The sequence below is a fragment of the Eutrigla gurnardus genome (genome assembly GCF_963514095.1).
Source record: "Eutrigla gurnardus genome assembly, chromosome: 11".
Classification (NCBI taxonomy): domain Eukaryota; kingdom Metazoa; phylum Chordata; class Actinopteri; order Perciformes; family Triglidae; genus Eutrigla; species Eutrigla gurnardus.
Window position 1 is genome coordinate 1,741,509 of NC_139925.1, and position 26,921 is coordinate 1,768,429.

General features: G+C 47.1%; 1 protein-coding gene across 12 annotated transcripts in view; it reads right to left on the minus strand.

Annotated features, from left to right (window-relative positions):
• rims1a (regulating synaptic membrane exocytosis 1a) overlaps positions 1–26,921 on the minus strand; it is a 55,529-nt gene that overhangs the window by 5,554 nt on the left and 23,054 nt on the right. For 2 of the 12 annotated variants that reach the window (XM_084021415.1, XM_084021410.1), the window contains 18 exons: positions 26,325–26,587; positions 25,026–25,726; positions 22,866–22,906; positions 22,251–22,379; positions 21,763–21,862; positions 21,543–21,666; positions 18,758–18,775; positions 17,398–17,444; positions 16,869–16,984; positions 16,655–16,785; positions 16,399–16,570; positions 16,023–16,170; positions 15,102–15,255; positions 14,470–14,574; positions 7,366–7,452; positions 2,477–2,580; positions 1,379–1,527; positions 230–390 (listed from right to left, as the gene is read on the minus strand). In XM_084021415.1, coding sequence (XP_083877541.1) covers positions 230–390; positions 1,379–1,527; positions 2,477–2,580; positions 7,366–7,452; positions 14,470–14,574; positions 15,102–15,255; positions 16,023–16,170; positions 16,399–16,570; positions 16,655–16,785; positions 16,869–16,984; positions 17,398–17,444; positions 18,758–18,775; positions 21,543–21,666; positions 21,763–21,862; positions 22,251–22,379; positions 22,866–22,906; positions 25,026–25,726; positions 26,325–26,587 — 2,750 coding nt within the window. Of the gene's footprint in view, positions 1–229; positions 391–1,378; positions 1,528–2,476; positions 2,581–5,772; positions 5,842–6,090; positions 6,156–7,365; positions 7,453–7,885; positions 7,976–12,288; positions 12,608–13,737; positions 13,798–14,469; positions 14,575–15,101; positions 15,256–16,022; positions 16,171–16,398; positions 16,571–16,654; positions 16,786–16,868; positions 16,985–17,397; positions 17,445–18,757; positions 18,776–21,542; positions 21,667–21,762; positions 21,863–22,250; positions 22,380–22,865; positions 22,907–25,025; positions 25,727–26,324; positions 26,588–26,921 lie in introns of those variants that run through there. The other 10 variants (XM_084021412.1, XM_084021411.1, XM_084021413.1 and 7 more) reach the window with 9 other exon arrangements.

Here is a 26,921-nt window from a genome sequence, read left to right on the forward strand (position 1 = left end):
CTATAAATGAATGCAGGTCGTTATAATCAGGAGAGAAGTTGGTTCAAAGATAAGCAAATAAGTGAAATAAAATCAAGGATTTTATGGTAATACTTCACGTGGACACTCGGTGTCTTTGTGTAACCTATTTCTTGAGGAGAGTACGAGGGTCAAAGCTGAAAGAGTGCTCACGGCGTGCAGCAGCAGCGCGGCGTGCAGCGCGGCGTGCAGCACTGGTGCGGCAGCGTACCTGAAGCGTCCTCGCGGCCTCTCCGACTGGATGGACATGTAGCTGGTGCTACTGATGCGAGAGGCACTGCTGGTTCGAGAGATGGCTGACACGTCGCTGACATCACTGTCTGAGGACTTGTGGGAAACGTTCTCGCTGCTCCGCCGGTGCTCCTTGTAGAGCTGCAGGAAACAGGAAACAGGGAGCACACAGGTATCACACCTGTAAGGTCTGCGAGGAGGGTCGGCGGTCTTTCAGATCAACCGTCCAAACATCGTCTTCGTCGGCTAACTAACTTCCTCGATAACAGAGATGCTACGTATACAACTAGGGCTTTTATTATGAAAGGTAAGAAGTACAGGTGAGGTACCTGCTGCTCTGATTTACATTTAGGTCATTTAGCAGACGCTTTTGTCCAAAGCGACTTACAATAAGTACATTTGTCAAAAGAAGGAAACAAAGAAACCACAACGAATCATTGCCGATAAAGTAAGAGCTAAAAATAAAACAAGTGTTAGATCCTCATCTGAGTAAAGTAGTATCTTAAGAGCAACAGTGCTACGATCAGAGTGCTATAGGTAAGGGTTTTTTTTTTTTGTTTTATTTTGGAGGGGGGGGGGGGTGTTAATGAGTCATGCTATGTAGAGTTGAGGTAAAGTCTGAACAGGTGAGTCTTGAGCCTTTTTCTGAAGATGGCAGTGACTCTGCTGTCCTGACATTAGTCGGGAGTTCGTTCCACCACTGAGGACCAGAACAGAGAAGAGTCTGGACTTTGCTGAGTCTGATGAATGTATTTTTCCCAAATAAAGAAATAAATACAAAAAACTTTGTTGTTTTAAAGTCTACATGAATCCAACTGGACTGTCATCAGTTCTATCACATCAAGTAGAGTTATTACTATTATTATTATTATTATTATTATCATTATTATTATTATCATCATCATTATTATTAGCAATTTTTAAGGAGAGTTCCTGTCCAATCACAATGATGTTTTAACATAAGCGTCTCTATGAGACTCACAGACACACATCCGGAGATTATATTTATTATAATTATTACTGTTATTATGATAATACCCCCTCCTCCTCTGGACCCCGACTCTCCTCCTCCTGATGAGTCGCTGTTAATGCGAACTCTCAGACTACATTAAGCAGAGTTCTGGCCCACCTCCCGTTTGTTCTTCAGGGCCCGGTCCGGGTCCTGCTGGCTCTTCAGGGCCCGGTCCAGGTCCTGCTGGCTGGAGGCGGGGGCAGCTGAGGCCCGGCTGGAGTGAACCCTTTTCTGGAGCTGACGAACGCACTCCTCTGCTACCAGGGCTGCACACACACACACACACACACACACACACACACACACACACACACACACACACACACACTCTTTTTATTGTGATCACTGATAAAGTACAGATACCTGGAAATCATCAGTTTAACATAACATCAGTATTGAAGTAATACCTACCTCGGTACCCTAGTACCCTACCTTGGTACCCTAGTACTTGGTATCCTAGTACCCTACCTTAATACCCTAGTACCCTACCTCGGTACCCTAGTACCCTACCTTGGTACCCTAGTACCCTACCTCGGTACCCTAGTACCCTACCTTGGTACCCTAGTACTTGGTATCCTAGTACCCTACCTTAATACCCTAGTACCCTACCTCGGTACCCTAGTACCCTACCTTGGTACACTAGTACTTGGTATCCTAGTACCCTACCTTAATACCCTAGTACCCTACCTCGGTACCCTAGTACCCTACCTTGGTACCCTAGTACTTGGTATCCTAGTACCCTACCTTAATACCCTAGTACCCTACCTCTGTACCCTAGTACCCTACCTTGGTACCCTAGTACTTGGTATCCTAGTACCCTACCTTAATACCCTAGTACCCTACCTCGGTACCCTAGTACCCTACCTTGGTACACTAGTACTTGGTATCCTAGTACCCTACCTTAATACCCTAGTACCCTACCTCGGTACCCTAGTACCCTACCTTGGTACCCTAGTACTTGGTATCCTAGTACCCTACCTTAATACCCTAGTACCCTACCTCGGTACCCTAGTACCCTACCTTGGTACCCTAGTACTTGGTATCCTAGTACCCTACCTTAATACCCTAGTACCCTTTCCCGTGGTACCCTAGTACCCTACCTTGGTACCCTAGTACTTGGTATCCTAGTACCCTACCTTAATACCCTAGTACCCTACCTCGGTACCCTAGTACCCTACCTTGGTACCCTAGTACTTGTACTTGGTAGTACCTTACCTTGGTCTACAGTGCTGCTCTTGGGGGGAAGCTGAGGGAGCTGTCTCACTCTGCGGGCCGACGTCACCGAGGAGGAGAGAGCCGCTCCGCCTTGGAGGTGACCCCTAACACCACCACGAGGGTGGATGAAGAGAGAGGATGAGATGAAAGTAAAAGTTGTCTGTGGTCCTCACTTCCTGGTTGGATTCGGCGAAACATGGAGCACAACAACAACAACAACAACAACAGCAGCAGCAGAAGCAACTAGTGAACCTGCTGTCATGTAAAGCTGGTTAAAATGAGCAAAATCACACTTAAAGCTGCTGGAGGAGGGGAGGAAGGAGGCAACTGCACCAAACTGCTAGAGAAAACATTCAATCAGGAGTCAGACCAGGAGGTGGTGGATGAGGAGGAAGTGGAGGAGGAGATGGAGGAAGTGGAGCTGGTGGATGAGGAGGAGGTGGTGGAGATGGAGGAGGTGGATGAGGAGGAGGTGGAGGAAGGGGGTTGAGAAGAAGAAGAAGGTGGAGGAAGGAGGTGGAGAAGAAGGAGGAGGTGGATGAGGAGGAGGTGGTGGAGGTGGAGAAGAAGGAGGAGGTGGATGAGGAGGAGGTGGCGGAGGTGGAGAAGAAGGAGGATTTAACTATGTTAAATATGTCAACTATGTTAATTAACTATGTTAAATATGTTAACTATGTTAAATAAGTTAGTTTACTATATGAATTATGTTAAATACGTTAACTATGTTAAATATGTCAACTATGTGAATTATGTTAAATACGTTAACTATGTTAAATATGTTAGGTAACTATGTTAAATATGTTAGGTAACTATGTAAAATATGTCAACTATGTTAAATATGTTAGTTAACTATGTTAAATATGTTAACTATGTTAAATAAGTTAGTTAACTATATGAATTATGTTAAATACGTTAACTATGTTAAATATGTTAGTTAACTATGTTAAATATGTCAACTATATGAATTATTTTAAATACGTTAACTATGTTAAATATGTTAGTTAACTATGTTAAATATGTTAGTTAACTGTATTAACTATGTTAAATATGTTAGTTAACTGTATTAACTATGTCAAATATGTTAAATATGTTAGTTAACTATGTTAAATATGTCAACTATGTTAAATATGTTAGTTAACTATATTAACTATTAAATATGTTTGTTAACTATGTTAAATATATTAGTTAACTATATTAACTATGTTAAATATGTTAGTTAACTGTATTAACTATGTCAAATATGTTAAATATGTTAGTTAACTATGTTAAATATGTCAACTATGTTAAATATGTTAGTTAACTATATTTACTATGTTAAATATGTTAGTTAACTATGTTAAATATGATAGTAAACCATATTAAATTTTAGTTAACCATATTAACTATGTTAAATATGTTAGTTAACTATGTTAAATATATTAACTATGTTAAATATGTTAGTTAACTATGTTAAATATGTTAGTTAACTATGTTAAATATGTCAACTATGTTAAATATGTTAGTTAACTATATTACCTATGTTAAATATGTTAGTTAACTATGTTCAATATGTCAACTATGTTAAATATGTTAGTTAACTATGTTAAATATGTTAACTATGTTAAATAAGTTAGTTAACTATATGAATTATGTTAAATACGTGAACTATGTTAAATATGTTAGTTAACTATGTTAAATATGTCAACTATATGAATTATGTTAAATACGTTAACTATGTTAGTTAACTATGTTAAATATGTTAACTATGTTAAATATGTTTGTTAACTATATGAACTATGTTAAATATGTTAGTTAACTATATTAACTATGTTAAATATGTTAGTTAACTATGTTAAATATGTCAACTACGTTAAATATGTTAGTTAACTATATGAACTATGTTAAATACGTTAACTATGTTAAATATGTTAGTTAACTATGTTATATATGTTAACTATGTTAAATATGTTAGTTAACTATGTTAAATATGTTAACTATGTTAAATATGTTAGTTAACTATATGAACTATGTTAAATATGTTAGTTAACTATGTTAAATATGTTAGTTAACTATATGAACTATGTTAAATATGTTAGTTAACTATGTTAAATATGTTAACTATGTTAAATATGTTAGTTAACTATATGAACTATGTGAAATATGTTAGTTAACTATGTTAAATATGTTAGTTAACTATATGAACTATGTTAAATATGTTAGTTAACTATGTTAAATATGTTACAGGTCGATTGTTGACTGTTTGGCATTCTGCTGCCAAATCTGTCAATTATGTAACAATTCAATCACAATTTCAAAAAAGTCTTGACACCAAAACACGTCCATTAAACCCTAAAAACACAACACTTATACAACACACACACACACACACACACACACACACACACACACACACACACACACACACACACACACACACACACACACACACACAAACACAGGTGTTTGAAGGAAAGAGAGAGCAGCTGGGTCTTATGGACCAGATCTGGGTCTCTGGGTCAGACTGGGGGCCCTGACTCTGGGGGATTCCCTTACCCAGGGGCCTCAGGGGAGGCTTGTTCCCTCTGGAGACCCTTAAGATGGAGGTGGGCTTGATTCTGGTACACACACACACACACACACACACACACGTTGCCATACCAACCCAGCGTGGCAGCACAGTGAAGCAGCATGCAGGAACAACGACGTGAAGAAAGATGGAGAGGGGAAAAAAAGCAACAGAACACAAATAAATAAAAAGTCATCTGAATCATCATCATGTGACATAATCTCGACAACTATTGGACGGACCTTAAATTGATGGTTCATGGTTCAGACCTTCATGAACGCCACGACATGAATCCTAATAAAACACGAGCAGCAGATCTACTTCATACCACCAGGGGGCGACTCCTCTCTGGTTGTATAGAAGTCTATGAGAAAATGGTCCTACTTCTCTCTGCTGGCCACCAGCCGGCGACTTTAGGGGGCGGGGCTTACCTGCTGATTGAAAGGTTGTTACCACGGCGATGTTAGCTCGGGGGGCGTTTTATGTCTTACAACTTAACAGTTTCACAGTTTCAGTTCATGAAAGTTACGTGAAACCATTTTGGTCGCCTAAAATGTCAGCATTCAGGTGTGCTAAGCCCCGCCCCTCCCTTAGCCCAGCCCCCTCACTCGTCACTTCTGGCTGCAAAAAGCCAAAATGGCGACGGCCAAAATGTCACACTCGAAGCTTCGAAGCTAAGGTGTGACCCCGCCCTACTCTGCTCTGATTGGCCTCTCCGTGACATGTGCTGAGTCGGCAGTACATGTCTTACCTGCCGCCGCCGTCGGGGAGCTTCCTGCCGACCGCGTGACGCGCCGGTGTCTCTGTGGTCCGAGGCGGCCTGGAGGGCGGCCGAGCGACGGGAACGACAAACGTAGAAAAGAAAGATGGATAAACAAGGGGATGATGACATCATCATTCAGAGTCTTTGTCATCGCCTTGTGAGGTCATGATCAGGGAAACGGGAAGTAAGAGGCATGCTGGGATGGATGTCACACACACTCGTCTGTAACCGTGCATGTGTGTGTGTGTGTGTGTGTGCATGCATGTGTGTGTGTGTATGTGTGTGTCCATGTGAATGTGTGTGTACCTCTTCTTTGTACTGAGGTGAATTAAAGTCTCTTGATTCGGAAGTAGCATCCATATTCTCCATTCATGGACATGAGGATGACAAGGATGACACAGACACACACACACACTGCATCATGGATTCTGAGTCAGAAGCTGCTGATCCCAGAACACAAAGAAGTCAGAGAGAAACTACAGGAAGCAAAGTGAACGAGGATTTTACAGAACCAGGACCAGAACCAAGGACCAGAACCAGGACCACGCAGGGACAACGGACCAGGAAGTACAAGCCGTGAAAAAAAAAGCAACAAAACGTTGATGGCGTGGACAACCACAACCAGAGGACGAGGACGACCGCCAGCAGATCACAGACCAGCGGGAACACACCAACACAAACAGAACTCACACTCTGGCTTTTATTCTGACAAGTTCTACTTCCTGTTCACTCTCACTGTGACCAACACACGTTTACACTTTGAATAGGAAGCAAAGTTGCAGCTCGTGATTTTATCTTGTATCTGTGATTATTAAAGGTTTCAGGTCTCAGCAAGTTTAAAGCAGTTTGTGAAATCCTGTTTGAGAGTCAGATGAGAAGACGGAGACCAACGGTTTCAAATGTAAGCTAAGCTAATGTGCTCCTGGCTGTCACATGGTCGGAAGCTTCTCCTCAGACTCTCAGAGGCTGAACAAGCTCATTTCCCAAAAACGTTGAACCGTTTCTTTAAATCAGTCACTTTGCAAATAAATAAAGTTAAATTGAACTTTGACACGATGCAAGATAAAGTCACTCACTCCCACCAGAGGAGGAAGAAGAGGAGGAAGAGGAGGATAAGGAGGAGGAGTAAGAAGAGGAGGAGGAGGAGCGACCAGTTGATCAGAGACTTGGCCGAGCTGCACATCAGCAGTAGAGCTTGACGTCGGCCTGAACCCAGTTAGACCAGTTAAACCAGTGAGACCAGACTGACCAGTGAGACCAGACTGACCAGTTAGACCAGTTAAACCAGTGAGACCAGACAGACCAGGGGGTTCCTCACAACACTGGGACGTGGTGACATACAAGCGGGTGATTGGCCGTTCTCCTTTGATCTGGAGAACTGGAGAACACAGTTTGGGGATGGATCCCTAAGGATCTGGATCCCTAACAATCTGGATCCCTAAGGATCTGGATCCCTAACGATGTGGATCCCTAAGGATCTGGATCCCTAATGCTGTGGATCCCTAACGATGTGGATCCCTAAGGATCTGGGTTTAAAGGCGTTGGTCAAGCTCTGAGAGGAGCAGCTCCACAGACGGGTACCTGTCGTCCTCGGGGGAAGCGTGCTGGATTAGAATCCTGGGACTGGCCGGACGTCTCCGGGGCAGCGAGTGGGACAAAGGTTTTCTACTGTACACATAAAAATAGATCATATTTATGTATAAAATATATCAGCCAAATGGGTCTCCTTCATGAACAAGACACAGACGGATCGAAGGGAAGTAAAGTATTTATTTATGAATACATTTTGGACGTCTAAAGCAAAAGATTGAAGTAATGTTGTTCTCTTACATGGTACGTTTTAAATGTTCCGCTTTTTCATTCCTGTAATCAACAGCAAGGAAACTAACTGTCATTAATGGATGGAATAAGAAAAAAAAAATATATAGAGGATCTACTTAGGGAGTGCAGCAACACAAAGGATCTATTAATGGAGCGATGGAGGCAGCTAGCGTCGAACAATTCAGGGAGGAAAGAACTACAAAGACCAGGGAGGGTTAGAGACTACTGAAGCGCTATGCGGGGGGGGGGGGGGGGGGGGGGGGGGGGCAGGGGCCGGTACCTTGCAGTCTCTGCTGAGGGGGCATGATTGTCTGGAGTCAGACAGGTGGCGCTAGAGCTCCTAACCACATCCACAGACGGCTGCAGATCACTAGAGGCACCACAGCACAACATGCCATCCGATCGAGGAGATGGGAGGAGGAGACGGGAGGAGGAGATGGAGGAGGGGACGGGAGGAGGGGACAGGAGGAGGAGATAGAGGAGGGGACGGGAGGAGGAGATGGAGGAGGGGATGGGAGGAGGAGATGGAGGAGGGGAAGGGAGGAGGAGATGGAGGAGGGGACGGGAGGAGGAGATGGAGGAGGAGACCAAACACAAAGAATATTTTAAAGAACGTTAGATTCCTGAGACCAGGATGCAGGTCTGAGGACGGATGGGAGCGTCTCTCCGTTGTCATGGAGATGGAGGAGCGTGGAAACATGGCGCTTTAGTTACTAGAGAACTCAAAACTCTCAAAACTGAAAATGAATAACAATGTTTTCTCCTACAGGATGGAAGAGTTCAGACTAGAGACGTCCTCTATTCCAGTAGAATACAGATACTTAAGGTTTTCAAAGTACAGATATTTGTTTTAACGGGGGAAAGTAAGAAGTTAAGTAAAGTAAGTAAAGTAAAGTAAATTAAGTAAAGTAAGTAAAGAAAGGTAAGTAAAGTAAGTTAAGTTACGTAAAGTAAGTAAAATAAGTTAAGTAAAGTAAGTTAAGTAAAGTCTCTCCTTGAACCGACACCTTACCGTGGTGGAGGGGTTTGAGCACCTGAATGATCCTAGGAGCTATGTTGTCCGGGGCTTAATGCCCCTGGTAGGGTCTCCCAAGGCAAACAGGTCCTAGGTGACAGGTCAGACTAAGAGCGGTTCCAAAGCCCTTAATGAAAAAAGAAAAATCAAGGAAGTTCACGTCGCCCGGATTGGCGTTACCGGGGCCCCACCCTGGAGCCAGGCCCGGGGTTGGGGCTCGCAGGCGAGCGCCTGGTGGCCGGGTCTGTGCCCACGGGACCCGGCCGGGCACAGCCCGAAAGAGCGACGTGGGCCCGCCCTCCTGTAGGCCCACCACCCGCAGGAGGGTTCAGAAGGGGCCGGTGCGGTGGGATTTGGGTGGCTGTCCTGGACGGGTGCCCCGGCGACCCAATCCCCGGACGGTGACTCTAGCCATGGGGACATGGAATGTCACCTCACTGGGGGGGAAAGAGCCTGAGCTAGTGCGGGAGGTAGAGCGCTACCGGCTACAGGTAGTCGGGCTCACCTCCACGCACAGTCTGGGCTCTGGAACCCAACTCCTTGAGAGAGGCTGGACTCTCTTCTACTCTGGAGTTGCCCGCGGTGAAAGGCGCCGAGCTGGTGTGGGCTTGCTTATAGCCCCCCAGCTCGGCCGCCATGTGTTGGAGTTTTCCCCGGTGAACGAGAGGGTCGTCTCCCTGCGCCTTCGGGTCGGGGATAGGTCTCTCACTGTTGTTTCGGCCTACGGGCCAAACGGCAGTGCAGAGTACCCGGCCTTCTTGGAGTCCTTGGGAGGGGTACTTGAGAGTGCTCCAACCGGGGACTCCATTGTTTTACTGGGGGACTTCAACGCTCACGTGGGCAACGACGGTGTTACCTGGAGGGGCGTGATTGGGAGGAACGGCCTCCCCGATCAGAACCCGAGTGGGGTTCTGTTATTGGACTTCTGTGCTGGACACGGTTTGTCCATAACGAACACCATGTTCAAACATAAGGGTGTCCATCAGTGCACATGGCACCAGGACACCCTAGGCCGGAGGTCAATGATCGACTTCGTGGTTGTGTCATCTGACCTCCGGCCGTATGTTTTGGACACTCGGGTGAAGAGAGGGGCTGAGCTGTCAACTGATCACCACCTGGTGGTGAGTTGGATCCGCTGGCAGGGGAGGAAGCTGGACAGACTTGGCAGACCTAAACGCGTTGTGAGGGTCTGCTGGGAACGTCTGGTGGAACCCTCTGTCAGGGAGGTCTTCAACTCCCACCTCCGGGAGAGCTTTGACCAGATCACGAGGGAGGCTGGGGACATTGAGTCCGAATGGACCTTGTTCTCTGCTTCCATTGTTGACGCGGCTGTTCGAAGCTGTGGCCGTAAGGTCTCCGGTGCCTGTCGTGGCGGCAATCCCCGAACCCGGTGGTGGACACCGGAAGTAAGGGATGCTGTCAAGCTGAAGAAGGAGTCCTACCGAGCCTGGTTGGCTCGGGGGACTCCCGAGGCAGCTGACGGGTACCGGCAGGCCAAGCGTGCTGCAGCACGGACGGTCGCTGAAGCAAAGGTTCGGGTCTGGGAAGAGTTCGGGGAGGCCATGGAGGAGGACTATCGGTCAGCCTCGAGGAAATTCTGGCAAACCATCCGGCGCCTTAGGAAGGGGAAGCAGCCCTCCACCAACACTGTTTACGGTGGAGGTGGGGAGCTGCTGACTTCGACTGGGGATATCGTCGGGCGGTGGAAGGAATACTTCGAGGATCTCCTCAACCCCACTGTCACGTCTCCCATTGGGGAAGCAGAGGCTGGAGACTCAGAGGCTCATCCACCCATTACCCGGGCTGAAGTCACCGAGGTAGTTAAGAAGCTCCCCGGTGGCAAGGCACCGGGGGTGGATGAGATCCGCCCTGAGTACCTCAAGTCTCTGGATGTTGTGGGGCTGTCTTGGTTGACACGTCTCTGCAACATCGCGTGGCGGTCGGGGACAGTACCTCTGGACTGGCAGACCGGGGTGGTGGTCCCTCTATTCAAAAAGGGGGACCGGAGGGTGTGTTCCAACTATCGGGGGATCACACTTCTCAGCCTCCCCGGGAAAGTCTATTCCAGGGTGCTGGAGAGGAGAATTCGGCCGATAGTCGAACCTCGGATTCAGGAGGAACAATGCGGTTTTCGTCCTGGCCGTGGAACACTGGACCAGCTCTATACCCTCCGCAGGGTGCTCGAGGGTTCATGGGAGTTTGCCCAACCAGTCCACATGTGTTTTGTGGACTTGGAGAAGGCATTCGACCGTGTCCCTCGTGATATTCTGTGGGAGGTACTTCGGGAGTACGGGGTCGGGGGCCCTCTGCTAAGGGCTGTTCGGTCCCTGTATGACCGGGGCAGGAGCTTGGTTCGCATTGCCGGCAGTAAGTCAGACCTGTTCCAGGTGCATGTTGGACTCCGGCAGGGCTGCCCTTTGTCACCGGTCCTGTTCATTATTTTTATGGACAGGATTTCTAGGCGCAGCCGTGGGCCGGAGGGGATCTGGTTCGGGAGCCACTGGATTTCATCCCTGCTTTTTGCGGACGATGTGGTCTTGTTGGCTCCTTCGAGCCAGGACCTCCAGCATGTCCTGGGGCGGTTTGCAGCCGAGTGTGAAGCAGCCGGGATGAGGATTAGCACCTCCAAATCTGAGGCCATGGTTCTCGACCGGAAAAAGGTGGCTTGCTCCCTCCAGGTCGGGGGGGAGTTCCTGCCTCAAGTGGAGGAGTTTAAGTATCTTGGGGTCTTGTTCACGAGTGAGGGAAGGATGGAGCGTGAGATTGACAGGCGGATCGGTGCAGCGGCTGCAGTAATGCGGTCGCTGTATCGGTCCGTCGTGGTAAAGAGAGAGCTGAGCCGAAAGGCGAAGCTCTCGGTTTACCGGTCAATCTATGTTCCTACCCTCACCTATGGTCATGAACTTTGGGTCATGACCGAAAGAATAAGATCCCGGATACAAGCGGCCGAAATGAGCTTCCTCCGCAGGGTGGCGGGGCGCTCACTTAGAGATAGGGTGAGGAGCTCCGTCACACGGGGGGAGCTCGGAGTAGAGCCGCTGCTCCTCCACATCGAGAGGAGCCAGTTGAGGTGGCTCGGGCATCTGCATCGGATGCCCCCTGGACGCCTCCCTCGGGAGGTGTTCCAGGCATGCCCCACCGGGAGGAGACCCCGAGGAAGACCCAGGACACGCTGGAGTGACTATGTCACCCGGCTGGCCTGGGAACGCCTTGGGGTCCTCCCGGAGGAGCTGGGGGAAGTGTCTGGGGAGAGGGAAGTCTGGGCGTCCCTGCTCAGGCAGCTGCCCCCGCGACCCGGTCCCGGATAAGCGGAAGATAATGGATGGATGGATGGATGGAAGTTAAGTAAAGTAAGTAAAATAAGTTAAGTAAAATAAGTTAAGTAAAGTAAGTTAAGTAAAGTAAGTTAAGTAAAGTAAGTAAAGAAAGGTAAGTAAAGTAAGTTAAGTAAAGTAAGTAGTTAGTTAAATAAAGTAAGTAAGTTAAGTAAAGTAAGTTAATTAAAGTAAAGTAAGTCAAGTTAGTTAAATAAAGTAAGTAAGTTAAGTAAAGTAAGGATGTATTTGTACTTGGTTTCTTCCACCTCTGCTTCTCCGCCTTTGACCTGGAGGAGGCTGACTGATCTTTGACCCGTTTGAGGCTGACTGACCTTTGACCCCTGGACTTACCTGTTTACGTGTTGGTGGATGCCGTTGAACAAAAGAGGCATCTTAGGTGGCAGAGTGTTACTGAGCCTAGCAGACATCCTGGTGTTAGCATGTTAGCGTGTTAGCATGCAGCAGGCGGAGGGAGGAGAAATAAAATCATGTGACCAGGTTAAATGACAGTAGAGGTGGTGAACGCGGTATGAGGAGTCTCGGTGAGGATAAGAAGACCTGCAGAGAGGCAAGGCCAGAGACCAGCAGCATGCTAGCTATGGTTCTGTAGTGCCCCCTTGTGGATCTGAGGCAGCAGTGCAACTAAACCAATCTCCCACGTTTTAACATGGCAGCGAATGCCTCCATGTTGCCCCACCCTCTCTCGACCATCCACATTACCCAGAATTCTGAGGGAAAGTGACGGTGAATGCCGTCGTTGGGTCAAGTTAGCTATTGTAATCAACAAACAGCATGAAAAGACCAGAACCGGGCTTGAACGAAGCGGAGTCTGTTTTTACATCACACAAGGAACGCGGTTTAACGTACGTTACACTCTCTCTCCACCACACACACGGAGAGTCTGAAGACCACACACACGGCGGGTCTCTCAACCACACACACAGAGGGTCTCTCAATCATACACACGGAGAGTCTGAAGACCACACACACGGCGGGTCTCTCAACCACACACACAGAGGGTCTCTCAATCACACACACGGAGAGTCTGAAGACCACACACACGGCGGGTCTCTCAATGACACACACGGCCGGTCTGAAGACCACACACACGGAGGGTCTCTCAATGACACACACGGAGGGTCTCTCAATCACACACACGGAGAGTCTGAAGACCACACACACGGCGGGTCTCTCAACCACACACACAGAGGGTCTCTCAATCACACACACGGAGAGTCTGAAGACCACACACACGGCGGATCTCTCAATGACACACACGGCCGGTCTGAAGACCACACACACGGAGGGTCTCTCAATGACACACACGGAGGGTCTCTCAACCACACACACGGAGGGTCTCTCAATCACACACACAGCGAGCTGCTGCCTCAAATACTCACTACAGCACCAAATGTGGATTCATCCGCAGCTGAAAGTAGTCCCAAACAGACCCAAACCCTCCCTGAACTACAGTTCCCAGCTGGAGCAGAGAGCCACAGACAGGAGAAGGTGAGACAGGAGGAGGTGAGACTTTGCTGCTGGTTTTTCATGGGATTTGTTGACGATGAAATAAAGTGTGACGTTCCTTCTGTGTGATCTCTAAGTGACGCGGCTTTGACATTGGAGAGAACGCTACCGAGATATTATTTCATGAATACATTTTAAACAACAAACATTGTACTTTACAGCCTTGATTTCATTGTGATAAAAACATGACACAGACACACACACACACACACACACACAACTACAACTAACCCACAACCCAAAAACACAGCGTGTGCTGATTGGCCAGTTTACCTGGTGTTGAGGAACTCGGCACTTTTGCCTCGCATTGACTGGTGGATCATGATGACCTCACTGTGGTTACCATGGAGATGGATGACACATTAATCAACAACAGTCAAAAAACAGAATGAGAACAGACACACACACACACACACACCGATTGTCTAAAAGTCAAAAACAATAAAGAAAAGTTTATAAATCAGGTTATCTGTTTAAAATGGTAAAAGATTTGAACTTGTTGGATTAAAAAACAAAACAACACATCAACAAAACACAACACATCAACACAACAACACAAGTAGTAAGTAAGTAAATTAAGTTAAATTCCCAGTCGGCAACATGTTTATGATCATATTCACTGAAGCCGACGCTACGCTCCGATAGAACCTTTTCCAACCGGTGGAAAAGAAGGAAAAAAAGAAGGATTGCGATGGTGCCCGTGATAAAACCAGAGCCAACATCGGACCCGCATTTCAAAGGTGGCGTGATCTAAGACAGAGCGTGATCGAGTGCCCTCGAACCACAGGATTTGCTGACTGGGACTTTAAGTAAAGTAAAGTAAGGTAAGTAAAGTAAAGTAAAGTAAAGCAAAGGAAGTATTTGTACTTTGTTCCTTCCACCTCTGCTTGTCCCCCTTTGACCCGTTTGAAGCTGACTGACAACAACACAACAACACAAAGCGATCCACACTGATGACATCAAGTCTGATTGGACACAAGTGATGACTCACACACAGACGCTCACCTGTCATCCAGGTACTCGTCCTCCTGGTGGCGACCTCTGGCAGCGTCATAGTAACGGGTGGGAGAACGGGAACGACGAGTGTGATGAAGCTCATCATCCAGACTCCTAAAAGACGGGAGGGAGGAAGGAAGGGACGAAGGAAGGGAGGAAAGGAGGGAGGGAGGGAGGGAGGAAGGAAGGAAGGAAGGAAGGAAGGAAGGAAGGAAGGAAGGAAGGAAAGAAGGAAGGAAGGAAGGAAGGAAGGAAGGAAGGAAGGAAGGAAGGAAAGAAGGAAGGAAGGAAGGAAGGACGGGGGGGGGTGAGGTTAGTGGCCAGGTGGTGTTGCAGCAGACTCTTGGCGGAGCTCGTTTGGCTCGGCCAATGAGAGCAGAGCTGACAGCACTAAGTGTTCTGCATCAGACGTTTCATTAGTAGATGGACTCTCTCTCCCTCCCTCCCCCTCTCCCCCTCCCTCCCTCTCTCTCTCCCTCCCTCCCCCTCTCCCCCTCCCTCCCTCTCTCTCCCTCCCTCCCCCTCTACCCCTCCCTCTAATTTTACAGCTTCACAGATGTGGCCGTTGTTTCTTTAAACGTCCCTCAGACTGAACTCCCATGTCTTCAAAGTACAACGTGGTCCCGTAATTGACCCCTCACCTCTGGGCGGGAACATTGGGGGGCCGGGACCGGATGCGTCCCTGCTCCTCGCGGTGCGGTGAGACCGAGCGGGACCGGATGTGGTGGGCAGGCGTCCTCTGCCGGTCCGGGACCTCCAGCGTGGACGTGGACTCCCTGCCGTGGCCCTCAGCTGCTGGACGGGGACACACATCACCACGGGGTCATGACTCATGTACACATGCAGACGTAGAAGGATCCTGGGTCCAGGACCTGGAACCCTGGACCCTGAGATACTCATTAGACACCCAAAATCATCCAAAACTACGTACAACGTATAAAGTTGCTTTAAAAAAGTGTTTTAAATGGTATTTATGTTGCACGAGTCACTAGAGCTCACTTTCACCTCGTGAGCATGCTAACAGGACGTCCTTCCTCCTTTCCATCCTTCCTCCCTCCCTCCTTCCCCTCTCTACCTTCCTTCCTCCCTCCTCCCTCCCTCCCTTCGGGAGGATGCAGACTATTTAAAGGAGTCTAATAATAGTCGAGGCTGTATCTCTGTGTTCTGGGTTTTTGAAAACCAAACTGTTTGGTGGAACAGCCGGTCTACATCTGAAGACTAGAGACCCAGAGAGAGACCGGTCGGCGTTGAGGGGATCAGGCTTTGTTGTGGTTCCATGGTCCTGAAGACCAGCACCTCAGCGCTCACAGCTGTCGTTAGCTTCACACCACAAAGAGCCGCTTTGCTTTTGGAAGTAAAAGGAAATTTGGCGTCTGTCTGTCTGCCTGTCTGTCTGTTTGTCTGCCTGCCTGTCTGTCTGCCTCTCTGTTAAACTCGTTAACTAACACAGGCAGACTCACAGCTGACAGAAGAGTTGATTCATATACACACACCCTTAAAGGGGGCCCTCCCAGACCCAGACCCAGACCCAGACCCAGACCCAGACCCAGACCCAGACTGACGTTGCAGCTTCTTGCCCGGCATGTCGGCGTGCCGGCGGGGCAGGAACGGCGAGGGACGGGGCAGCGGGATGGACGACACGTCGTGGGTTTGGAGCGGGTACCGGTGAGGCTTGTCGTCCAGCAAGGCCGTCTCCAGCTCGATCAGGATCTGTTCAGACCAGAACCAGGAACGTGTTGACATTTACAGCAAGTCTGTTCTGGTTCAAACCCAAAGTCACAACGATGTTAGCTTTTACAAAGAACTCTGAGACCTCCAGACCCTCATCTGTTAGTCTGTCATTGTTAAAACAAGACATTCAGACTCACCGAGAACACCAAGATCCTGGATCAAGGAGGAGGCCGTAATACAGGTGTGTGTGTGTGTGTGTGTGTGTACCTCTCCCATGAAGGTGCTGTCCTCCTCCGGAGACCTGGGCTGGTCCCAGATCGTCAGCTCCAGCATGTGGTTGCGGAAGTCCCTGCGATGGACGTGAGAGTAGACGAAGGTCTGGTTCCACTTGGGCTCGCAGCTCTTCTTCATCGTCTTCGTCCTTCGTTTGCTTTTGTCGCTGTGAACAAACACAATGGTTCATGGTTCTTGTGTGGTTCTGGTTCACTTACACCCGGCTGCACTGCATGTGACCACCACGTACCTGCGGTCGGGGAGGAAGTACATCTTGACGTAGGGGCTCCGAGGCCGCCCGTCGGGCCGGACAGGAAGCTCTGCAGCCTGCAGCACGTTGACGATCAGCTGATGACCCACTTTGTCGTACCACAGCTTCACCTGGCGGGAAACACACGTTCTGGTTCGGGTTCTGGGAACGCTCTCCGAAACACGTGAACCTCCTCAAAGGGCTCAAGACTCACCGAGAGCTGGCCCGGCATCAGCTGGGGGGCATCCTGGAGGGTCCCGGGGCTGGAGGGAGACAGCACGTTTAGGGAGGGTCTCTCCATCTTCTGGGACTCAAAAGAACTGGAACCTGCTACGAATACAAGAAGAAGAAGAAGAAGAAGGTTCTGAAACGACTTATATGTCTTAGATGTTATGTCATGGTGACGATGCGGCTGCGTCAGGCTTGGGCCGGTTTAAAAATGTTAAAACCGGTCTGATACTAAGCTAAAGACCGGACCAGACCGGTTATACCGACCTTACCCACTATGCGTCGACTTGCCCAGCAGCCTGATGAAACATCTCTACCGGTTAATATACAGACGTGAAGTTAACTTGCGTAACCGGTCAAAAACGTCTGTACCAACTGTGGACGTCACTGGTTTATAGTCACACATGATGTTATTCAGCCGCCAGTATCACCCGATCGGTATACCGCTGGTTCCCGCTGTGTGTGTGGTTACAAACATGAGCAGGTCAACATGAGAGAGACTCGGAGGTACCTACTAGATTCTAATGGAGGGTGGGACGTGTCGGGGATTCTCGGGATATCACTGGAAGAGAAGCAGAAGAGTCCGTCAGCCGCTTTCACCCTGGCATCAGTGGGAATCAAACAACGTAATTAGTGTTACGATGCTCAGGCACACATGCACACACACGGTTATTAACGTTATCTGTGGGTAAACAAACATGGAGAAGCAAAGGGAAGACGTGAGTCAAGTTCATTCAGCCACGTTGTCTGGCCAGTGATCGTCTGAAATATTATTATTATTATTATTATTATTATTATTATTATTAATAATAATAATAATAATCGTAATATTAATAATAATAACAATCATCGTAATATTAATCATAATAATAGTAAAATTAATACCGGTAATAATAATAACAATAATAGGAACCAGTAGCTCAATTCTGTCTCAACCACCGTCTTTTCTTATCCACCACTACTACAATCAATATATATTTCATAAATGATAAAACAAACATCGCTTGCTTCATGAGTCCCAGCGTTCAGACCAAAGGGTCGAGGGTCACTTTGGGATCCTGAGACTTTAACCAGGAATGAAAAGCTCGGAGAAGCGATGCTACATGGATGGACTTTTCCCATCGGCCATTTTGCATCCCTTCATGTTAACTAGGATGCATATAATTTTGCAGATGACAAACTGAAGCCGTTTTCACAAAAGCCAGTATTAACATGAATTGGCATCCCGAATAATTGGGAATCAGTTTAGTACATTTAGGGATGCAAAATGGCACCAGCAAAAACCAAAGCTGTTTGTGTCTTACGGGAAACACCAGAATCCATTTCACCAGCTCCACGTCTGTGGAACACTTAGCAGTGTAATTTGTCATTTGAAATTTAAATTCGCCGGGTCATGGTTTTAAACGTTAACTTCTGATTTTTAATATATTAAACCGATAAGTGTTCCATGAACAAGGAATTCAAAACAAGTGAATGAACGTAAACAAACATTGCTTGCTTTATGAATCCCAGCGTCCAGACCAAAGGGTCGAGGGTAAAAAAAAACAAGCACTTCTGGTTTGTGCTGGATTTCCCTTTGGGATCCTGAGACTCTAACCAGGAATGAAAAGCTCGGAGAAGCGATGCTACCTCGATGGGCATTTTCCATCTGCCATTTTGCATCCCTTCAGGTTGACTTTGATGCATTTAAATTTTGCAGATGACAATAACTGCAGCCATTTTCACAAAAGCTAGTATTAACATGAATTGGCATCCCTAATAAATAGGATTCAGTTCAGTTCATATAGGGATGCAAAATGGCACCAACAAAAAACAAAAGTGTTTCTGTAAGCGTGACGGGATTAAGAATCCTAATAAAATGGGCATATTACTTACTGATATTTTCTATACACCCTTCGTGAATGTTTGGAGAGAAATTAATACATTCAACTTTTTTCCTCATCAAAGAGCCAATGAGGTTGAAGAAACAGTGATTTACGTTAAAAAAGGCAAATATAAACCCGTCACATAAGTCAAATATAAACCTGTTAAATATAAACCTGTTAAATAAGTCAAATATAAACCTGTTAAATATAAACCTGTTAAATCAGTCAAATATAAACATGTTAAATATAAACCTGTTAAATCAGTCAAATATAAACATGTTAAATATAAACCTGTTAAATAAGTCAAATATAAACCTGTTAAATAAGTAAAATATAAACCTGTTAAATATAAACCTGTTAAATAAGTCAAATATAAACATGTTAAATATAAACCTGTTAAATAAGTCAAATATAAACCTGTTAAATATAAACCTGTTAAATAAGTCAAATATAAACATGTTAAATATAAACCTGTTAAATATAAACATGTTAAATATAAACCTGTTAAATAAGTCAAATATAAACCTGTTAAATATAAACCTGTTAAATAAGTCAAATATAAACATGTTAAATATAAACCTGTTAAATATAAACATGTTAAATATAAACCTGTTAAATAAGTCAAATATAAACCTGTTAAATATAAACCTGTTAAATAAGTCAAATATAAACATGTTAAATATAAACCTGTTAAATATAAACATGTTAAATATAAACCTGTTAAATATAAACATGTTAAATATAAACCTGTTAAATAAGTCAAATATAAACCTGTTAAATATAAACCTGTTAAATAAGTCAAATATAAACCTGTTAAATATAAACCTGTTAAATAAGTCAAATATAAACCTGTTAAATATAAACCTGTTAAATAAGTCAAATATAAACCTGTTAAATAAGTAAAATATAAACCTGTTAAATATAAACCTGTTAAATATAAACCTGTTAAATAAGTCAAATATAAACCTGTTAAATATAAACCTGTTAAATAAGTCAAATATAAACCTGTTAAATATAAACCTGTTAAATAAGTCAAATATAAACCTGTTAAATATAAACATGTTAAATAAGTCAAATATAAACATGTTAAATATAAACCTGTTAAATATAAACATGTTAAATATAACCCTGTTAAATAAGTCAAATATAAACCTGTTAAATATAAACCTGTTAAATAAGTCAAATATAAACATGTTAAATATAAACATGTTAAATATAAACCTGTTAAATATAAACATGTTAAATATAAACCTGTTAAATATAACCCTGTTAAATAAGTCAAATATAAACCTGTTAAATATAAACCTGTTAAATATAAACCTGTTAAATAAGTCAAATATAAATCAAGAACCGGTGGTCCGGTCGGGTGTAGTCTTAAGAACCGGGATGGTCCGGTCAGGTGTAGTTTTAAGAGTCTTAAGAACCGGGATGGTCCGGTCGGGTGTAGTCTTAAGAACCGGGATGGTCCGGTCAGGTGTAGTTTTAAGAGTCTTAAGAACCGGTGGTCCGGTCGGGTGTAGTCTTAAGAACCGGGATGGTCCGGTCAGGTGTAGTTTTAAGAGTCTTAAGAACCGGGATGGTCCGGTCGGGTGTAGTCTTAAGAACCGGGATGGTCCGGTCAGGTGTAGTTTTAAGAGTCTTAAGAACCGGTGGTCCGGTCGGGTGTAGTCTTAAGAACCGGGATGGTCCGGTCAGGTGTAGTCTTAAGAACCGGGTGGTCCTGTCAGGTGTAGTTTTAAGAACCGGTATGGTCCGGTCTGGTGTAGTTTTAAGAGTCTTAAGAACCGGGATGGTCCGGTCAGGTGTAGTCTTAAGAACCAGGCGGTCCGGTCGGGTGTAGTTTTAAGAGTCTTAAGAACCAGGTGGTCCTGTCAGGTGTAGTCTTAAGAACCGGACGGTCCTGTCGGGTGTAGTCTTAAGAACCGGGTGGTCCTGTCAGGTGTAGTCTTAAGAACCGGACGGTCCTGTCGGGTGTAGTCTTAAGAACCGGGTGGTCCTGTCAGGTGTAGTCTTAAGAACCGGACGGTCCTGTCAGGTGTAGTTTTAAGAACCGGACGGTCCTGTCGGGTGTAGTCTTAAGAACCGGGTGGTCCTGTCAGGTGTAGTCTTAAGAACCGGGTGGTCCTGTCAGGTGTAGTCTTAAGAACCGGACGGTCCTGTCGGGTGTAGTCTTAAGAACCGGGTGGTCCTGTCAGGTGTAGTCTTAAGAACCGGACGGTCCTGTCAGGTGTAGTTTTAAGAACCAGGCGGTCCTGTCGGGTGTAGTTTTAAGAGTCTTAAGAACCGGGATGGTCCGGTCAGGTGTAGTCTTAAGAACCGGGATGGTCCGGTCAGGTGTAGTCTTAAGAACAAAGTAACTCTGGTTGAATTTGTGTGACTGTATCGATTTCAATCCATTGAATCGTATCGTTCTAGAAAGCCAAATATCGTCCTTGAATCCTAGCAGACCCATAGAAAATGACACATATCGCTTTAAAAACATATCATCACACCCCTCATGCTTACGTCTAAAAACAACATCATCTGATGCTCGTCCTGGTTTGATGGCGCTCACAGGAATAATTCACCGTCTTTGTTAACGGGACGTATGAGAGGAAATCTCCGGTTCTGGGACGTGGCAGCGTGAGGAGCCGCTAACGGCAGGATTTACGTTGATACACTTTGAATGTCGCGGTCAGAATCTTGTCTGAGGTCAGCCAGCTAGCCTGATTAGATCCAACATGAAGACGGACCTGGAAGCAAGGGTCCCAGCGGGACCCCTCCAGGTGGACTGGGTGCTCGTATCGTGGACTCACCCAATGGGCCTGGAGACCACCAGCTCCACTTGAGGCTCAGCTTGAGATTCAAGGATGATGTTGTAAACTTCCTTCATGGTCGCCCCCGGCAACAGCTTCCCGTTCCACTGTAGAACTTCATCCCCTGGAAGTGGACAGCCATGAAAAATCAAAGACCTGGAAAATGATTTATTTGTTTGGATCACATGTGGTCTTTGTGGAGACCCGTGAGACGGGTTACCTGCTCTCAGGTGTCCCACCACGTCAGCCAGGCTCCCCTTCTTCACTTTAGTGATGAAGGCACCTAACCGCCCCGACTCGGTGATTCTGCCTCCCACCACCTGGAGGGAGACGGAGGGCAGGGTTCCTACACCTCTTCCAAGCTCAAATTCAAGCACTTTTCAAGCATTTCAAGGTGCATTTCCATGCTTTTCTAGCACCTTCCAGCTGTGGTAAACTACATATTTGTATCAATCTTTAGTTCTCAGTCACACATTCAATGAGACGTACATTACATATATTTCAAGCACTCTCCAGCACTTTATTGTACATCCAAGCCTTTTATTCTAAATCCAAGCACTTTTCAAACCTTGAAAACACCAAACTAAAATTCAAGTGTTTTCAAGGGTTTCCAGGACCCTTATGAACCCTGGGAGGGAGCGGGAGTCACATCTGGGGAAGACATGAATATCATCTTCAATGATGTCACATGACCCCTGAATGACTGACCTTTAACCCCAGCAGCGCTCCGGCTTCCTTCGGCATGGTGGCGCTCCTCTTGCTAAGGGTGATTCGTCCAATCAGATGGTCTCCCTCCTTGGACGGTTGCCAGGTTACAGGATGCTGCAACAGCATATACTTGGAGATGACATTCAGAGGACGAGATGTAACACACAGGAACACCGAACCACACACTCATATGTAATACCGACAGCCGTGGATGTTGGTTTATATGTCCGCATGTTCGATTCCCGTCGGCACGGCGACAGCAGCAACAACGTGGCCGGCTCGATGAGACACAATGCATCGTGGGTTTGATGCTTTTTGCCCCCTAGAGGCCAACGGAGTTGCCCAGAACGGAGAGTAAGTAAATAAAGTAATTTGTTACTTTCTGTTCATGCAACTTAACGTCGTTAAAACTCGAGCTGGAGAAGCTGATTGGATATTTGTAACCCGTTGCCGTAGGAACCCAGGAAACAACAGCAGAGTTTTTACAGAGCGACGACTAGAAGGAAGGAATTGAGCGGTGGAACGCGTCTCTGGACGGAGCGACACACACCTCAACACACACCAGCAACCTGACAACGTTGATCTGAACATGAAGCAACAAGAGCGGTGACTTACGTGCCATACGGTGGGGTCATGGGGGTAACACTCCCAGTCTCCTGCAAGAGAGAAGAGACTCAGAGAGGCTGGAGCAAGACCTCCTTCATATCACACACACACACACACACACACACACACACACACACACACAGGAGCTGTATACACAGCACATACCAGCATGAGTCCTCTAACAGCAGCTTGGCCAAACGTGGAAGGAATTTGTTTACACTGGAGACGTTACGTTTATTGAATACTCGGGCCTGGGCTACAATTAGAAACCTGTCACCACGGCGACAGGACTCGGACTCGTCCACCGACACGCCGATGAAACCAAACACAGCTTTTAAAAGATGCTGGAACCTTCTCCAGATGTTTGGTGTGGCTGTAGGATTTAACTTAAAAGTCTCGACTACCTGAATCTCACGTCATATTAATAAGAAACATAGTACAGGGCTCCTTTTTCAAGGTCAAATTCAAGCACTTTTCAAGCATTTCCAGGTGCATTTCCATGCTTTTCCAGCACCTTCCAGCTGTGGTAAACTCCATATTTGTATCAATAGCGGTGTAGGGGGGCTGGTAACCGCGAGATTGCCGGTTAGATTCCCCGGCTCCTCCTAGCTGAGTGCCTGGTGTCCCTGAGCAAGAAACCTAATTCTGATGTTTGGAGACAGCTTTTTACAGAAGGACCACAATTGAAAGGAATGTGCGTGACTGCTGCATGTTGGAGGTGGTTGGAGGGGTTGGAGGTCACGCTGCTGTCAGTCAGGGCAGCTGTGGCTGAATGAATGTCAGAGCGTTTTGGGTCTCTTGAAAAAAGCGCCATACAAATCCAATCCATTATTATAATAATAATAATAATAATAATAATAATAATAATAATATAATAATGGATAATTATCTACAGTAACGAGCCTGTTTTAAAATTTGAGCAGTAGAAAGTACAGGTACTCGTTTTAATGGACGGAGAAATGAAAGTTGTGAGCGATGATCAGCCAATCAGAGGAGGAGGAGGACTCTCACAGATCTTCTAGGATCTACTGTCCTGTGTCTCTGATTTACAGGCTGCCAGCGAACGCCTCACAGCCGAGCTGGCTTCAGTCTCGAGCTAAAAAAGGAAGCAGCGTGTTTAAAGGCTGCTCTGACAGAACACTCGAGTCCTGGACCTGGACCAGAACACTCTAGTCCGGGACCTGGACCAGAACATGCTAGTTCTATCAATAATAATATTAATAGCAGCAGAATACATGTTTGGAAAAATAGCCAAATATTATGATGACATCACTGCTGCACCGAGTGATGTCATCACAGAGACCTCTGACCGGGTGGTGGGGGTCCAGCTGGGACACCATAGGGTGTTCCCAGGCCCGGGGACATCGTTGTGACGTTGAAAATGTGACACCACACAGAGGCAACGCTGGGGTCAACTGGGGTCAAACTGTCCCGTCAACCCCCCCCCAGGGCCAAGTTGAAAACAATACAGTATGACAGACGGGAAAGCATCCAGATAGACCAGCGGGCTCACACACACACACACACACACACACACACACACACACACACACACACACACACACACACACATACACACACATACACACACACACACACACACACACACATACATACACACACACACACACACACACATACACACACATACACACACACACACACACACACACACACACACATACACACACACACACACACACACACACACATATACATACACACAGACACATACACACACACACACATATACACACACACACACACACACACACATATACATACACACAGACACATACACACACATACACACACAGACACATACACACACACACACACACACATACACACACACACACACACACACACACACATACACACACACACACACACACACACACAGACACATACACACACACACACACACACACACACACACAGACACATACACACACATACACACACATACACACACACATACACACACACACACAGACACATACACACACACACACACACATACACACACACACACACACATACACACATACACACGCACACACACACACACACATATACATACACACACACACACACACACACACACACACACAGACACATACACACACACACACACACACACATACACACACACACACACAGTCTCACCTCTCTCACTGACACTCTCGATCTCGGCATCCTCCCCGCTGCTGGACTCCGGCGTGGTCCCGCCCTCGTCCTCGGAGCTGCTGATGCTGGTCTGCCTCTTCCCCCCGGCCCCCGGCCCCCGTTTGGACTTGTACGGCCGCGGTGGCGGTGGACGCAGGGATTCCGATTGGTCCGAGCTCAGCGAATCGTTGCGCAGCATGCTCTCAGCCTTCTCCCGTTTGGTCCGTCTCACGACGGGTCCCTGGCTGGGGGCCGAGCCGGGTACCAGACCGGGAGGCTCTCTGAGTTCAGGGGGGACGGGTTGCTGAGCAACATTGTGTTGGTGTGGGCCGCCAACCCCCCCCGCCGTCCTCTGACCCGGCCACACCCCGTCCCCGACCTGCCCGACGACGCCCACGCCACGACCCTGCGTGGACGCAGGATGGCCCCGGCCTCCAGGAGGGACCGGCCCTGCTTGGCGAGGGGGGGCACCGATGTGGTCCAGGTGGTGGTAGCCCCCCTCTTCTGTCCATCTCACCCCCCCACCTCCACCTCCTCCCACAGGATCATGCTCCAGAGAGCGACCCTTCGTCAGCCGCCGGCTTTCCCTGCGCTCCCTGGAGTCCCCCCGGAGGTCCCGGTCCATGGAGACCTGGGTCTGCAGTCTTGGCTGACCTGCCCGCCGCTCCCCCCGCCCAGCTCCGCCTCCTCTTCCATTTCTCCTGGGGAAACACCGAGGCGGGGATGGAGAGAGAGAAGGTGAGAGCTTGCTTTCACTCCTGCTTCGGTAGAGCTATTCTACTTAGACTGTATGTTAGAGGTGGGCGTCGTCATGGTGACGTCAACCGTTGGCTTGTGGACTACACATCTGCCCACAAACACATGTGGTTTCTGTTTATTCTTTAGACCAGAGTTCTTCACCGTCTCTATAGGACCCCCAAGGCCTAAAGAGACCCGGTGGAGGGACCCCCAAGGCCTATAGAGACCCAGTGGAGGGACCCCCAAGGCCTATAGAGACCCGGTGGAGGGACCCCCAAGGCCCATAGAGACCCAGTGGAGGGACCCCCAAGGCCTATAGAGACCCGTGGAGGGACCCCCAAGGCCTATAGAGACCCGGTGGAGGGACCCCCAAGGCCTATAGAGACCCGTGGAGGGACCTTAAGACATTAAAATAATTCATATTTTAATTCTATTTTGGTATTTCTACAACACAGTTTCTCAACATAATATTAAACAAAGAGGAAGATCTAAATTTGCTTATTATAGGTTGTATTCATGTTAAGGTGGATTTTTGGACAAAGTCAAACAGAAACAGCTTACGTGTCTCGTGGAGGTTCGCTGCGGGACCGACCGTCGGCCCCAGGTGCGGTGTCGGGTCGGTTGGGGTCGTGGATCGCGGCGGTGGATCCCGGGGGAGCCTGGGAACGAGACCTGAGCTTTTGGTCGCCGAGCGTTTGGCACATGGACGGCTCGCTGACGGCTGATCCGAGGCCAGCGGGTTTCCCGGCCGGACCGGTGAACCACTCGCCGGGTTTGGTCAGGAGCTCCTGCTGCTTCCGGCAGTTATTACACACCCAGATGACCTGGGGGAGGACAGCAAGGAGATCACAACCGGCCGGAGGTTCCATGAACACACCACTTTTAGATTCAACACACAGAGAACCATGACGTCTTCTGTCTCAGCCGGGAGATAACGGTATATGTGTCACCTTAAAAGCCGGCCCACCATAACCGATGATTGAATATGTCTTTCTCTCTCTGTCTCTGACCACACACACAGCGGGTACCAATGAGTCAACTCGTGACGTCAGCGGTTAACAAGACATTTTCAACCGGTTACCCAACTCTATAGGTTCGTTTACATCTGTATATTAACAGGTGAGATGCCCAGACAGGACGGACCGGTCGGTCTCGGGC